The following is a 17,464-nucleotide window of genomic DNA, read 5'->3' as shown; positions in this document are numbered from 1 at the left end:
TGATTGCTCTACTTTATTTAGGCTATACATTTATTTGCAGAACTTCTCTTAGTGCATGCTTTGGCCTGCTCCCTCCTGCAGTGGGCTGGTTTCCTGCCTGTTCCTGCGCACAACACTGAAAATTAGTCCCGCGGCGCAAGACACTGTGGCGGGTCCCAAGGGTCCCAAGGGTCCCACGGGAGTCCACAGGGGTGCAGATCTCTAACATGAAGCGCCTCTGCATCTTTTCAAATGATGCTATGTCTGTATTTTCTCATTTGCAAAGCACTTTGAATGACTGCAGTGTATGAACAGTGCAATACAAATAAACTTCACTTGCCTTGCTAATGCAACGTCATTGGACAGATCAATACGCTTGGAGGAAACCACTAACTGCCCGATTCTGTTATGTCAGTTAACAAAGGCAAACAAATAATGCTCGGACTGCTGGTGTAACAAAAATAAAACATCATAAGATGCGAGATTCCCTGAGGAATGTGGAACTGTAAATGGTAAAAGTTGATACTGAAAAAAATTGACACTGTACAAAAGGTTCATAAATGGTACTATAGTTACATTTCAACATTTAGCTTAGCAACATGATGTTCAGGTCAGTGTTTAGTAGGTGTGCAAGAAAAATGGCTACGGAGAGGTACAAGATAGATATATCTAATAAATTGGCAGCTCAGTGCCTTCTCACTCAGTGAAGTGTCTTACCACTGTATTATTTTGCATTGCTAATGCTACTACACACGCAAGTGCCTTAATGTTCCACAGACATGACTGCAAAGTCCGAAGTACGTTAGTGCGGCTAGGATAACTATGATAGCTGACATTAGAAAAGATATTTCTCTGTTTTCAGTGTTTCCTCAACCTGTTTCCACATCATTCACTGAGTAGAAAATAATTTGCTTCATGTAGAAGATAACAACTGCCCTTCATCTGCCGTTAACATGTTAGCTCTAGCATTAGCTCATGTCCTGATTAATCCACAGTGGCTACAAGATTTCCCATCCCTTTTGAACAACTACTGAATACTAAATAATGCAATATAATAATAAATAATATAATATAATGCTGTTTGAAAACTTCATGTTTATTCATACTATGAACGCAGGTGAGCATCAACTTTTTACACACATTTTGTTGTTTGTACACTGTGCGTGTGCAGATCTTTAAGCCTAATGCATCCTCTTTTTATAGCGTCAGCTGTTTTTGTTACACCGATGTGGACTTCCTGACAGGCCATGAGGAAGTCCAAAGAGCTAAGCACTGCCTAAACAACCTGACTTTGATGAAAGAGCCCGTCTAGCCTAAAGCTAGAGTTCAATATCTTATTTGTCATGTTACGTAAAATGCTGTAGTGCAGCACTGCATCCCTCAGCCTTTTCGGTTTGACAGAATTCACAACCATTCATCCATCAGAAATCCCCTCCACAGCAATAAGGAAGCCCACTGATAAAGAGGCTAATATCTAAAGAAGTGATATTTGGCTTACTAGCAATCACATTATCTATTTGCTTCTACATTAGCCAGCTGGCAGCCTGCCCACCTGTACCTGCCCCAAAGAGCGTATAGTTCGTCTCACCTTCAAGATACAACATCTGAAAGGGTTTTGTTCTGGTCTTTTGTCCATAAAACCCAACCCCCGAGCCTAATACTGCACCTCTGTAGAATGTTAGTAGGCATATTTACAACAGATTTCACAATGGTCAGATCTTTCCACTTGTCCCTTTAACACATCTGACCATGGTAAAAGTAGCTTGCTGTTAGTAAATTAGGATGAAGTCACCTATATACTCAGAAATAAAGGTAGTAAACTGTCACTGGGGCAGTCCCCCTCTTGTCACTGGGGTGGTACCCTTAGGGTTACATCTCAGTATCTTTAGTCAGGGAACATAATTGTACCATAATCCACTGAAAAGACATTATCTAAGTTGTATTGACTCCACACACCCCGTCTCGTCTCCAGGCTTTTATTTTACTGTTCTGTTTTAAAACATTCGGTTATGAAAAGGCACAAATGTGTACTTTTCACCAAAAACTTACTTAAGGTACACAGTTGGGCCTTAAAACCACTGTTGTACCTTTGAGGGAACGTTTACATTGTTTGTACCTTGATGAACGAAAAATGTGCCTGAACAGAACCTTTATTTCTATCAGTGCACAAATATGGTGCAATAACTGTAAACTCTGCCTAAAGTGAATATTCATGGTGTTTGTACTATAAATATCAAAAATGCCTGGTCCACTTTTTAGCCTAAACCTGGTTTTAATTCTCTAAATGATCAACCTTTGTAAGTATTATTTTCTCTCTCTCTCTCTCTTTAGGCGTTCTCTTCTTGCAGTTTGGTGACGAGACTCGGCGTGTGCACATCACCCATGAGCTGAGCAGTCTGGAGACCCTGCATGCGCTCATCGTCCGCATGTTCCCCCAGAAGCTGACGGCCAGCATGCTCAAGTCGCCCAACACGGCCATCCTGATCAAGGACGAGGCACGCAACGTCTTCTACGAGCTGGAGGACGTGCGGGACATCCAGGACCGTAGCATCATCAAGATTTACCGCAAGGAACCCGTCTACAGCTCCTACACCACTGCGGCACACCTGGCCAATGGTGACCTGAGGGTGAGTGCATGTGTGTGCATGGATACCAACTATCCTCTTGGAGATCTACTGTCTCTCTTCTTAAAGGTTTTTTTGGAGCAATGCTGTAGAAGAACCAGTGTTGTCTTCCTAAAGAACCTTTCAATGGATGGTTCTCAAAGAAGCATTTGTGAAAAAGAGATGAACCTTAGAAGGATCAGACAACGTCCGTGTAATATAAACCTCTTATACCAATTAATAGTTTTAGCCAAGAGTGTTCTTGAAGGTCACCACCAACCCCAATCTAACACATTTCATTTAGTTAGTTATGGACTTCTGAAGATAATAAAACAGCTCTGGTGGATGAGGGTAACTTCTAAACTCTGCATGGTGGTAGATCCACAAAAGCATGTGTATAGAGTTTTTGGACATAGGGTTCTCCTAGAGTCCACTAATGCTGTGGAGAGCTGAAGCACCACCAGATGGATGACATAAGGCCTGAATACATTGTAGGCACTTAATAAAGAGCGAAGAGCATTTTCTTATTTTTTGTTCAGTAAAGAAAAGGTAATATTACTAACCTGCAGATGTTTCCATCCAGTTTACAGATAAAATGAACTTTATGCATGTATAGCTATTAAAGAGGAATTTCACAAACGTTTCACAATTTCTGCATAATTAAATGGTTGAGATGTAAAAAAAAAGTAATTTAGAACGGTTTGGTGTGAAATGCTCCATTCTAGAGAAACCTACTGACTTCATCATTCATGGTGGAGAAGTACATGCAGGACGTTAATAGGCAAAACAGGACCCCAAAAAACATAATTTTTTCCAATTTACCACTATTTCACCATCATTAACATTACATATACAAACTCAGAAGACGTGTAGATTAACTGGTGGTTTTAGATCCTAAATAAAGTGGCTATATTTGTGTTGTAGACATGGAGACCCCTGGTTCCTATCACCACCACTGTAAAGAAGTCAGAGTCTGCAAGTTTCTCCACAATGAATCATTTCACATCAGAGCACTCTGAATTGCACTGCACAATTCAGGAAGAACACTGAATGTTTTCTGGTTAGAAAGTGTCAGCATGTTGTGCGTGGTAAGCATCAGAAATAGACGCAAAGCATTTTTTATTCCTTCACATGCGCGATCAAGCCAAAACAAGTGGCATAACATGAAAATATCATACTTTTATTTTTAAGCTTTGCTTCTTCTTCTTCTCTTCTTCCTTTCTGTTTTTCAGCTCCAGCCGTGTGCATTCTTTTCTGAGACATGATTAACCCCTTAAAATCCCAGGCTTATTACATACTAATTATTATTCAGTAACTACAGGGAGTGCAAGCTGGCTGAGCTATTCTTAGGTTATAGGAGGGTCTTGGGCCTACCTGTGGACCCACCATTGAAGAGGTTAACCAGTTGCTTTCTCGTCTCACTCGAGCATTTTAGGCAACATAATGGCACTGTAATAACCCAGAAGTTGTTAGAGGACCCCCTCGTGTCCAGGGCCCCTAAACTGCTGCTTATGTTGCTTATTAGGTAGCGCTGGTGCTGGCTATGTGGTGTGAGACATCAAGCAGCGCAGTTATCACGTCTGGTGTAAAACAGGCTCAGAGCAGTTTCTGAGCCTCAGCTAAAGTCCACTTTAATGGTCACTGCCAGCAATGGTCAAGTTATGGTTGGTTCTGTGAGACGTTTCAGGGAAATAAGAAAAAAGAAAGAGACAAACATTCGTCTTCACGTGTCCCCATTAGTAAGTCCACAGTGGACCAGTAGGCATGTGAGATACTCCAGCATGACACCGCATCTCAAGCAAGCCCCCCCGAACCCACTATGATTGCTTCTTTAAACGTTCTTCAGAGCTGCTACCATTTCTGTCCTAAAAAACAGCATGTTTGGTGTTCTTTCACTTAAGTTATGCAGGGAACTTTTGGAGCTTTGTATATTTCCCACCTTGAATCAGTGTCTGACTGTTAATGCATGAGACGTTAATTGCCAAACAAGCAGGTGATGCTTTCTCTTTGAAATGCATTTGCTTTTTAGCCACAGTTTGCTCATCAAATGGTTCCTCCTTCGCTCGGAGCAAGAGATTTGTCGTTTCCGTCTTTGAGTCTGCCAGACAAACCCCTTGAACTCGCCTGAGTCTGACTCAGGATGTAAATGCTTTCTGTTCACTTATTTGTAGAGTATGTGTGTGCATGTGTGTGTGCTCACACTTGAGCATCTGTTTAGTTCTCTATTCCGCACCTCTACAACTTATGTAAACACCAGAAGTTGAAACGTCCCCAAAATGAAACGGTCACATCAGTACAAAAGCACCAGTCCTTTGACAAACATTGAAGTGTCTGGCACTTTCTTCCCCAACAGTGACACTATTCCTTCTCTGTTCCTCTGACCAATCTGTAACGCAACACAGGCTGCATGTCAACTGCTCTCATATATAGTGCCCAAATCCATGAAATGCCTTAAGCTGGGCGTACACTGCAAGATCTTTAGCCCAATCTTAACCCAGATTTGCCCTTTTTTGCATTTGCATACTATTTTCATCTTGTAAACATGACAAGTTTGATCCCCAGCTATGCCACAGCCGTCCATAGCCGGGAATCCAGGAGAGCATAACTAACATGTCTAACATGTAATATTTGTGTTCAATAACCGGTATTCCTTAAAAACTGAGTTTGTGTTGAATCAGGTGATATAAAACATTTTTAGATAGTCTGTTGTATCTCTATTTTACACTTAAATATGACAAGATATGTCCATGACCCCTTAAGAGCTTAATTGTTCTCACAGCATTGATCTTGCAGTGCTGATGAAACTGTGAGCTGTACAGTGAATAGTTTGTTAAACATGAACATAATATTGGGCTTCACAGTACTGACTGAACTGTGGTCTGTACGATGTATCGTTTCTTAATTGTTGTTGCGATACTGACCTTACAGTACTGTGGCGTCTGCCACTTACTCCGTGTTTCAGAAGGGGTTTTAGGGGCAGTATATGCAAAGCTGCACCACACATGCCCCTATCCCCCAACCCCCACCCCCAGCTTCATTTAAAGGACATTTGTTGTTGTTAATGTTACCATTCGTTAGTTTAAGATGTGTTTGTGTTGACTGTGTTTTGTTGTCTTGGCCTGTGGGTTAGTTAGTGTGGGTTTAATGTCTTGAAGTTGTGTGGCTTGAAGTGACCTTTCCTCACCATTCTTGCTATTTTTCAGAGGCCTTTTCTGCTTGTTTCAATAAAAGAGTAGACATTCAATAATGATGAACCTCTGAGCTGTACGGTGTATCTTCACCACCACAATATTGGCCTTCACAGTACTAATATTACAAAAGCCAATTCTGTTAGATTGGTCCTACCTACACAGAGAGCGCGAGGACAGTTACACTCTCCTAGACTCAAGGCCACCGACAGCTGTGGCATTGCTGGGGATCAAACTTGTCGTGTCCCAGAAATTGAGCCAGCACTTGCACCACTCAGTAGCCCCACAAATTTTTATTATTATTATTAGTATTATTTTGCAATGTGAACATCCTGGCCAATCACAGATGCTCCAGAAGTATTTTTGTAGGTGTTTGGAGGAATCGAGTCACTACTACTACAGAACTACTGTGGCTCCACTGCAGGGGGCATAAACATGTTTACAACAGCTGTAGTGATGGGTACAATCTTGACTTTGGCTTTGAGTGCCTCTTTAATGTAGTGACGTTTGTGTTTTTAGATAGCATAAAGAAACCCCAAGGTTATCTTTAGCAACATAATCACGATTCTGTGCCATTTTGTCTGTATCACGCAGCCCTACTGTGGGAGGACAGACGGAAAGAGGAGAGAAAATGGACAGACAGATAAGATAAATGTTTTGAGATTAGGCATAAAAGAGGTTAAGATAAATGTAAGTGAATCTGCAAGAGAAGAAAAACGAGCATTTAGGTTGGAATAGCAAGAAAGGATGTGAGGCGAAGGGACAAGCACAAAAGACTTTTTTTCAGGGATTTGAACAAATCTCATTATAAAGAGGGAAAGTTTGCCTATGCAAGAGAGAGAGAGTGAGAGAGTAAGAGAGAAAGAGGTGCTGTGGAAGAAAAGAACAGCGGGCGTTAACAGAGTATCGGCTTTGTTCTGGTTGGGGTGAATGAATAAGCAGCTAGTTAAACTCGGCGTAAGGTTCTTTGCTCATCGTAAGTGGGAGAAATGTGTTCAGCTCAGAGCGCATCTCAATACCAGCATCATGTTATCCGATGTTATGGCAGTGGCTCAGACTGGGCTGGGTGAAAGCACTGAATAGACTGAAAAGCTCTCTAGAGTCGAATTACCTTGATGAAAAGAAGGAGGCGAAGCAGAAAGTCTGGAGCTTCATTCACAGCACACGTTCTGCTCTGTCTCTCTCCCTTTCTGTCTGTCTATCTACCTGCCTGCCTCAATGTAGGTCTTTTTTACTCTTTAGTTTCACCTCTGAGTCACCAGGTTCTCTATCAGTCTCCTCTCCATTCACTCTGTTTCTCTCTGTTTCTTCGTACTGCAGCAGAATGAATGCCATTCAGACCTTTCTTGGGCCAGCTTGGCCCACAGCTGCGGAACACGACACTGCCACTCATGCTCGTATCCATGGCAACCATGTACCTGTGTCACTCAAGAGGGAAATGAAGTCCCCACTGGGGTTGTTTCCACTTATTAATTTTAATCTCCTCTGTGATTTGTACCACCTGTACAGTAGGCCTATATGTCATAGTGAATGTAAGTGACTGATAGTGCTTGTACTGCAGCTAGGGGCCAACCGGTATATAAAAATTATGGCTGTCGATATTAAGAAAACCAGTATCAGTACTGAATATAAATTCAACTTTATATTTTAGGTGTTTTTAGTTCATTCTTTTGTTTAAGCTATATTTTAATGCCTGATATGACGCCCAGTTCAGTGCTCAAGTTTCTTAAAGCTACACTATGTAAGATTTGGGGATTTGGAGACCTCTCTGGTGGAAATGTGTAATTGCACACAACATGTGGAAGAACATTTTGTAACATTGGTTGTACTTCGCCGAGCGGATAAATCTGATGTTTGCAAGCAGGTTGAACGACTATTCAAAGTATTCAAATAGAACTTGATAAAGGACGTGTTTTCTGAGGATGTGAGTGAATTACCTACATTTGTTATCATATCTTCATCAATATAATGTCGATTTTGCATTTGAGACCTAAACATCAAGCCTGGCCTTCTTCCCGAGCCTGTGCATGTGACGTTAATACATAAAGACGGGGTCCGAGAAACTCCCGCTAAATTCCGACCTGATGCCTCTGTCTTTTAAATTATTATTTGAAGCTTTACAGGGTGGCTCACAGCAGCGGACACTCACCATATTTTAGTTCACGTTTTTCTTCTGACTTAGTCATGCTACTTATTTCAATTTTAACCAAAAAAAATAAGCCTTAAACTTAAACAATGAGAAGAAAATCACTTTTTAAATGATATAAATTTACTAGCCGTGGAGGCAGAGCTTCCCATAATGTTTGAAGTTTGCAATGCTGCAACCAAACAATTATGTAATTATCGGTATGTTATCTGCAATATTGTGACTGATTAGGGTGTTGCTATTAAGGCCCAATATATAGTAAATGGTATATCAGTTGGCGGGCCTAGGTTCGATTCCCCGGCTGGGTGACCAGGGTTTTTCTGTGTTGGAGTTTGCATGTTCTCCCCCTGTCTGCGTGGGTTTCCTCTAGGTGCTCTGGTTCCCTCCCACACTCCAAAAACATGCAATCAGGCCGATTGGACACACTAACTTACCCCTTGGTGTGATTGTATATGTCTGTGAGTGTCTGCCCTATGATGGACTGGTGACCTATCCAGGGTGCTTCTTGCCTTCAGCCCAGTGACCGCTGGGATAGGCTTCAGCACCCCCCGCGACCCAGGAGGATAAGCGGTATAGATAATGTGTCTGTGTGTATTTCAGTTGGCCAATAATTCTGGCCTGTACCGACAACCTACAGTCTTATCTGTAAATATATGCCAAGATAGGCTAATATTATTGGCAACCAGTGTATCAGTTGGACCTTAAGTTTAGCATGAACTGATTCTGTGAGAACAGAGATTCTCTGTCTACTTGTGGATTTTTTGCAGAGAGCACACAGTTGAGATGGAGTTCCCTCATCCATCTCCTCCTTGTTTGGTGGCTCATCTCTTAGGCCACATTCAAAAAGGACATTTTGGCATCCATCAAAAACACACCTCTCTCCGTTGTTTTTTAACAGGAACAGTGCATTGACAGACACCAACACATGGCAGTATGCAACAATTACACTCCATTGCCTGTTAAAAAAGTTGAAGCTCTCTGTGTAACAGTGAGTCAGCCAGTGTGAGATGGTCTGAGGTGGGGCTTCAGTCTTGCTTCAGTCTAAACAGGACAAACAAGATGAAGGAGAAACTAATCATCACTGTTAGCTCACTGTACAATCCAATTGTAAAGATCTATAAGGACAGCTTACGGCAAACCTACTCCGTGAAGGACACTTTTCCCTATTACTTTTAATAGCCTCTGTGACTCTCTGTACAGCAGGCCTATGTGTTATAGAGCAGTGATAACAACCTTTTGGTCTCTCTCCATTGCTTCAACTTAACAGCTTGTTTTTGTGATGTAATTATGGGCAGGTAAACCATGAAAGGGCACCCAAACAGCCATGGCGTTAGCTCGATTAGCACTAACATTGGCTAAGTAACACCATGGTAAAATTAACACCTAGCTTACCATTCTGTCGGTAACTTCACTATTTTCAGTGCTAGTCTAGCAAAATTTGTTTTCTGGCTAATTACTGTAGCTAAGCTAGCTAGCCTGAGTGGTTAGATTAAAGACAACTAGCATTAGCTAAGTCAGCTGGCGTTACCTAAGAAAAATATTATAGTTTATGCTGATGACAATACATTAAAATACCACCTCACTTCTAAACAAACAGAAGAACATATAGTGCAGTAGCAGTTTGTGGTTTGCTATATTTTTCTCCAATTTATTTGCTGTTATTCCTCAATGTTAGGAGAAATGGTTATATTGTGGCATCGACTACCCAGCTGTGTCTTTTTTCTACGTCTTCACAGAGAGAGATGGCGTGTCTGTTATACCTAATGTTAGCAATGAATGTAGGTTTATGGACCAATCAAGCTGCTTTATCTCTATTTGTGTGGGTCTTTTGCAGAGAGAGATGGTGTACACGTCTCGTGAGTCGTCACCTACTCGTCGTCTGAACACACTACCGTCCTCCACCTCGTCACCGTCCGGTTCCTCCCCCTCACGCTCTCGTCTATCCTACGGTGGAGGTGGTCGACCTCCCTCGTTTGGTGGTCCAGGCCATCCTCACCCATCGGGCGGCTCCCAGCATGGGCACCACCCGTCCCCCTCCCATGGTCCAGGGGCTGGGGGCCTAACGGCATCTCCCTCCGCCATCCTGGAGCGCCGGGACGTTAAGCCAGACGAGGAAGTGTCCGGCAAGAACATGGTGCTTCTTAAGAACGAGGGCCTTTATGCTGACCCCTACAACCTGGTTCACGAGGGGCGGCTTAGCATTGCCTCCACGCAGTCTCTGGCTACCATCGCTGACCCTTTCAGCTTCCCTGTGTCTGGGGGTCTCTACCGACGGGGATCAGTGAGGTCGCTCAGCACGTATTCAGCTGCAGCATTGCAGGGGGATCTGGAGGACCAGCTCTACAAGCCTGGAGGGTCACTATACTCAGATGCCTATGGCCCCGCCTCCTCCACTCTGACTATGGGCTTCAGACTGCCCCCATCGTCCCCACAGAAGGTCCCGGACGTGCCGCTGCGGGACAGGGACTCGTACTCTGGACCACCCAGCCGTGGCTCGCCCGTCAGGCAGAGCTTCCGCAAGGATTCGGCCTCTTCGTCTGTCTTTGTGGAGAGCCCCAAGTCCAGGCCCGGCTCTAGCTCTGAGCCATTGGGGGACGTGGGCAGAAGTGCGTCTGGATTCGGGTCACCGCTGGCGGGGAATGAGATGGACACACGGTAAGTGGAAGGAGGTCTATGCGTTAGTGTCTTAGTGTGTAATGCAGGGTTGGGAGGGCTACTTTAAAAATGTACTCCAGTATAGATGATTACCTGATTACCTGTTAAAACATGCCATTGTTACCTAATCCAAAGGGTCGCTATATTAATGAATTGGTATTACTTTCCCTTACTTTTGGATTACTTGTCTTTAATTTAAGACATAAAGAAAAAAGAAAAATAATTTCAACAAGGCTTTTTAACAAGAATTTAACTTAATACATGCCAAACACAAAACACTGCACTGTTTTATGAATCAGTAAGATAAATTACAGGTGACTGAAATATTGGCGTAAATTTCTGTGATATTAGACAACACTGTTAAAAATGAGAGGTCAGCTGAACTCAAAATGACATAGTAACTGATTACATTACTTTTCTTGAGTTGACTCAACCTGAGGACACCAGAGTTCACACAACTTAAACTTTTCAGTTAAGTCAAAAGTTCTGTTGATGCTTTTACTTCTGTATCTCAGTTAGTAACATAAAGTGATCTTGTTTTTTATGCTCATCTTCCCCACTAGCCAGGACTCTTTCCATCACACAATCCTGCGAGACATTTTTCCTCTTGGGTACTCACTTATGAATGGCTATGGCATTGCTGGGGCTCAAACTCACAACCTCCTGTTGGGACGATAGCTTAGTCCACTGCACCACTCAGGAATTTTATGTCCATACATGTTTAATACACTGGAGAAACCAATAGTTGTTTAAACTTCAAAGAGTTGCCTAATCTCATGTGGTTCAACTGTCTAATAATTCATCCCAACATCAGGAGATTGTGAGTTTGAAATCCCAGCAATACCACAGCTTTCCATCTGGAAGCCCATGAAGAAAATATGCCAGATGGGGCTGTGTGATAGGGGTGCCAGCTAGTGGGGAAATTGAGTGAAAAAATGTGTGATTTTGTTTTTCTAACTGAGATGCAAGGCTTGAACCAGTAGCTGTGAGGATTTTTGACTCAACTAAGATGTTTGAGTTGTGTGAACAGTTATTGTATCATTTTATGTTGAGCAGACTTTCCATTTTTTACAGTGAAACCTAAGTGGAGCAATATATGGAAATATTTAAAATATAAAAATGATCAATTTGCATAACAGTACAGTTTGTTTGAGTTTAGATGTGTATACCCAATCTTTGAAGTTCAGAAATCAAGTTTTGCTCCACAGGAAAAAAGAGTGATTTTTTTTTTCAAGAAAATAAAAAAAAAACAAAAAAAACACTAAGACTGAAAACTCTTAGACTAAAACACAAGGAACAAGCAGCTGCTGTAGAACGATTCAGTACACTGGATCAATTGCAATATTGTTATTGCCCTCCTGGGACTTTTTCTTACAAATCTGTTATCAAGCCAAAGTCAAATGATCAGTCTGGTAGAAATATTATCGTTCTAAAACAACTTGTGCAACATATTTATCAATAAAACAGTGAATTTCGGCAAAAACGATGAGTTTGCTTTTGGAATGCAATCTTACTGGTAATCACTGTTTTTAGAATGTACCTGTAATCTGATTACTGTATTTTTCTCTGTAACTATTACAGAATACAGTTACCTTTAATGTATCCTGTTTACATAACACCGTTACATGTATTCTGTTACCACCCAACCCTGTGTGAGAGGCAGGATAAGTCTGTGTGTTTTTGTCTGAGTTCAAGCACGTCAGTGGTTTCCACTCCTGGTCCTGGACATAGGCATCATTTATGCTGTGGACACTGGAGGCATGTCCTCACATCCTTTTTTCAAATACTGCATGTTGTCCATGGCTTTTTTGTAGTACCTAATTTTACACCCACCATTTGTTGATGCATTTTTCAAAAACAGAAGAAATGTGTCTAAAGTACTGCGCAAAAGTCTGAGACTGTACATATTTCCTTGCCAGTCAAAACAACCATTAAGTACACATTTTCAGCGACAGGAAAAAAATAGAGGTTTTTTTTCTAAGAAATCTGAGATCTTAAAAATCTTTTCTAAGAATTTTTTCTAGTCCAATTTCCGAGTCCAATTTTCTCTATATGTTTTAATAATTTTTACACTATAAAATTAATTTAAATGTGAAAGTCAGGTCAATGCATCTCCTTACATTTTGTCTATTTGTTTATTTATTTATCCAAACACTATTTGCCATTACACTGGTCAGGCTTGCATGTTCAGTGATTGCCATGCTCTAACATGCAAACTTCCGCTCAGGAAAGGTTTCATTAATTAGCTGAATAGTTGCATCAGGTGTGTTACAGCAGGGAAGACATCAAAATAAACAGGCCAGTGGTACCTGCGCTGTCTTGTTTTCCACTCTCCCCCTTGTTTTCTTTTGTATTCCTTTGTGATTTGTGCTTCATTGTTGACCTTGTCTCAATGCTCTATGAAGTGACCTTGAGCTTTGGAAAAGTGCAGTATAGATATAACATAAATAGAAGTATAAAATAAACATTTAGGTCTGGCCTAACAGCATTTTACAGGCTTTGGATACTTGTTGGTGTTCTGATCGAGTACCCAAACACATACTCAAAAAAAAACAAAAAAAAACTTAAAAACAAAGTAATATTTAAAGTGTTTTTTAGTCATCCACATATGCTTCCATTTGGTGTTTCAATCCACTGCCTGTGCTAGATCCTCTTCTTACACACTGTCAAAACATGAGCACTTCTGATCTGTCTTGTTTTTTGTAACCTGCACATGAGTGAAGTGTGAACTCCATAGAGATCCATTCAAATCACACACTCGCACTTTCTATAGCGTTCTAAACAAAATTTAATGCTGCACTATAAAAGACTTTTTTTGATTAAGTTCTCTTTGAATACTCTTTCAATGCTCTCACAATCATCTGATTCATCTGTTCGTGAAGGGGTTCAAAGCACAACCCACATTATAAATTGTTCTTCACACAACGCATTTCCACCAGAGGGGTCTCCAAATCTTCAGGTAGTTGCAGAGCAGCTCATGTGCTGTACTAACAGTATGTGGAGGAAGTCTTCTCTGATACAGCAGTAAACTTGTGAATTTGTATTTATATATTTATGATATGTTCAACTAAACCAGCAATAATTGATTTATTTTTAAAATGTATTGTGGGCTAAAATTTTTGTGGCTTAAAAAAAGAAAAAAACTTCTGAATACTAAACAGAGGGCCAAATACCAACATAACAAAAAATACTTGAGTATTCTAATCATTTAAGCCAGCCCTAAACTTACTATTACTTTCTAGTCAGGGTCGGGAACCACTGATGTAGATACCCTGCAGAATTCATATCTTGGAATATAAAAACATCTTAGATCTGTTCAGTATATCTAATATTTCTACTTTGAGATTGTTGTAAGAATGTTAGGTAACGCTTTATTTTAAGGAACACATTTTGGAGTTTTATTAAGGCCTTGTTTTTTGTTCAAAAAAGTTCATCAAGCTTTATTCATGATGAGCTCTGTTAGTACATTCCTGGAAGTCTGTTGTGTGAAAATCACGAATTACGGCACATTTTTATGCAAATTATTGATACAAATGAAATGATCACTTAATTTCATGTCTTATTAGAGTAAGATTCCTATAGGTTCTAAATAGTATCAGTTGACTTCTTAAGTTTATTAATTAGATCTAGTAAGAGTTTAATAAGTCACTAATACTTAGATATTAGATTAGATTAGATTGTCTTTATTGATCCTGAAGAGCAGTTCAGTCTGCAGAGGAGATGCTCCATGTTCCAAAGTAGACTCGTATTCATCATTAATTAGAGGCTAAAAAGCACTAAACAAGTTTTCAGTAAGTTAATTTGCATCCCATATTTTAAAAGAAACATCTTTGACTCATGAGAATTGTTAAGTTCAGCCCATTTTAACAACCTATTGTGGATAATTTGAGCTCTTGTGTGGAAGACTTTTCAATGTTTTCCAACTGAAATGAACAGGTATTAAATTTGTGATGCTAATTGACTTATAAACAGCCTTTTTATCATTTGATTAATGATGAATAAAATGGCACTTTATATCATGGAACACATCTTGAAGTGTCCAAAGAAAAACAAGTATCTCCAAAATAGTAGGTTTGCAGGAGAAGGCAAAAACACTCTTACCTTTTAATGTAAGTCAATGTAGAGATTTTATTCCAAGTGATTCTGAAGCGTTTCAGTTTGTCCAATCATCATTACATTTTCACACACCTTAAAGGACAGCTGGTGTGTTGAAATGATGTAGAAAAATAAAAATCAACAAAAATGGAGATACATGGTTTTGTTTGGACAGCGACAAAACTCGTAGCTCTAATGCAATACACTCCAGAACCCACATGGCCTAGAACCTGTAGGAAGCGTACGGTACATGACAGTTTATAAGATATGATAATTTGCATAATAAGGCCTTAACAGAATGTATACTGCACATAACAAATGATTAATATTTTTCACATAACAGGCTCCTGATTCTGTGCTAATACAGTGCATAATGAATGAAGCTTAATGCAGTGTATACATGATTTAGAGCTGTCTAAATTGGGCTTTATTGAACAAACAACAAGACCTTAACAAACCTCTAATATGTGTCCTTTACGATCAAGTGTTACTGAATATTATAAGATTATTGAACTTATTCAACAGTGATTGTAGGTTCTTTTTTATAGGTGTGTTTTACTTGTTTTAGGGAATTTTAACTAGAGAAACTGTCTCATTCTATTTACAGATAATATTGCTTGTTTCAAGAAATAATGCTAATGCAAATGGATTAATTATTTAACACAAGCAAAATAATGTCTAGAAATTAGTTACATAATCATATCATGAGAAATATTAGCTACATCAATTAGATTTAACATGATTCCACTTACCAAGATATCATTTTTTGCAATGTCAATTTGAAAGCCTATATACACCGATCAGGCATAACATTATTACCACCTCCTTGTTTCTACGCTCATTGTCCGTTTTATCAGCTCCACTTACTATATAGGTGCACTTTGTAGTTCTACAGTTACAGACTGTAGTCCATCTGTTTCTCTGCATACTTTGTTAGCCCCCTTTTACCCTGTTCTTCAGTGGTCAGGACCCCCATGGACCCTCACAGAGCAGGTATTATTTGAGTGGTGGATCATTCTCAGCACTGCAGTAACAATGATGTGGTGGTGGTGTGTTAGTGTGTGTTGTGCTGGTATGAGTGGATCAGACACAGCAGTGCTGCTGGAGTTTTTAAACACTATGTCCACTCACTGTCCACTCTATTAGACACTCCTACCTTGTCAGTCCACTTTGTAGATGTAAAGTCAGAGACGATAGCTCATCTGCTACTGCACAGTTTGTGTTGGTCATCCTCTAGTCCTTCATCAGTGGTCACAGGACGCTGCCCCCAGGACGCTGTTGGCTGGATATTTTTGGTTGGTGGACTATTCTCAGTCCAGCAGTGACAATGAAGGTGTTTAAAAACTCCAGCAGCACTGCTGTGTCTGATCCACTCAGCTCAGCGCAACACACACTAACACACCACCACCACGTCAGTGTTACTGCAGTGCTGAGAATGATCCACCACCCAAATAGTACCTGGGGGTCCTGACCACTGAAGAACAGGGTAACAAAGTATGCAGAGAAACAGATGGACTACAGTCTGTAATTGTAGAACTACAAAGTGCACCTATATAGTAAGTAGAGCTGATAAAATTAGTGTAGAAACAAGGAGGTGGTCATAATGTTATGCCTGATCGGTGTATTTTGTCGTTTTTTCCCTTTTTACAGAATTGAAAAGTACCTGTGGCCCTTATATTGTGTTAAAATTTCATGATGAATTAACCAAACAAAATGTTTCATAATTGCTTGGAAAAAAATTGTTCCATTAACTTCCATTCAAAGTCAAGGAAGTTTTTTCCAAAGTCATCATTTTTGGAGATATGAGGTTGTTACGACAGAGATGATACACTGCATGCATGTGTCCATTGGCTCATTTTTGTTATGTCTGCTAGTAGGGATCGTATGGAGGCCATGGAGAAGCAGATCGCCAGTCTTACTGGTCTGGTCCAGAGCGTACTCACCAGAGCACCGGACAGCGACAGCACGTAAGACCTCCACACACGCACACATAGAGCCATAAAAAACCCATTTGAATCCATAGACATCTCAAACAACAGTGTCAGTAACCAGTCAGAGACATTTTCCACTCATGTAAAATGTCAGTCATTTGACAAAGATCATTAGAAATCATAACCAGAAAGCATTTGACTGTTCGACACTACACATTACATGCGTTCACATAGAGCACTATGTGACTGATGTGAGTCCTCATTCAAAGCTTGCAGATTGTCTTGTAAGAATGTCTCGTTCCTGCTCTCATGTTTGTGATTGCACAGCCATCGACTGCTGCTCAGCGCTTCTCATCCATTTATGTTGTGTAAAGCCCAGAAAGCCAGCGTGTCTTCACTCGGCGAGCGTGGATTGTTGTGTACATTGTGTCTGTGGCTGCGGCCTGTTGTCTGTGGAGTGTTTTGCTGCATCGCGGACGCACCCCCCCTCCTCTGCTTCAGTCCTGGTATATCCGTGTTGATGATCGGTCAGATTCATTCATAATGGACATCTGAAGCCCATCAACATTGGCATTGACTGTGTAGACCAACGTAGAGACCATGCAGATCAGTATAACTGTGAAAGTTACAGTATTGTCAGCTTTTTTTTTACTATGTTAGACCAGGTTAGTATATGCTATGTTTGAAGTTTTTGAATAGTAGTGTTATGATGAGTACAACTGTAGGGTCTATAGAGCAGCGTTAGCTTTCTATTAGCTGCTATAGAACTGAAGTTTGGTAGTAGAAGAGTGAAGAATTAGTACCAGTACATTGTTAAGGCTCTTCTGCACTGATCAAACCAATACCAACCAACTTCTACATCCTGGC

At 40.6% G+C, this 17,464-nt stretch overlaps 1 protein-coding gene across 4 annotated transcripts in view; it reads left to right on the top strand.

Annotated features, from left to right (window-relative positions):
* The window catches only part of si:ch211-278a6.1 (SRC kinase signaling inhibitor 1), a 154,508-nt gene that overhangs the window by 85,626 nt on the left and 51,418 nt on the right, over positions 1-17,464 (top strand). For 3 of the 4 annotated variants that reach the window (XM_036589468.1, XM_036589471.1, XM_036589469.1), the window contains 3 exons: positions 2,311-2,606; positions 9,751-10,571; positions 16,541-16,633. In XM_036589468.1, coding sequence (XP_036445361.1) covers positions 2,311-2,606; positions 9,751-10,571; positions 16,541-16,633 — 1,210 coding nt within the window. The remainder of the gene's footprint in view (positions 1-2,310; positions 2,607-9,750; positions 10,572-16,540; positions 16,634-17,464) is intronic. The other variant, XM_036589467.1, reaches the window with a different exon arrangement.

The sequence above is a fragment of the Colossoma macropomum genome, unplaced genomic scaffold (genome assembly GCF_904425465.1).
Source record: "Colossoma macropomum unplaced genomic scaffold, Colossoma_macropomum, whole genome shotgun sequence".
Classification (NCBI taxonomy): Eukaryota; Metazoa; Chordata; class Actinopteri; order Characiformes; family Serrasalmidae; genus Colossoma; species Colossoma macropomum.
This window is presented reverse-complemented; position numbering and strand designations above follow the sequence as displayed.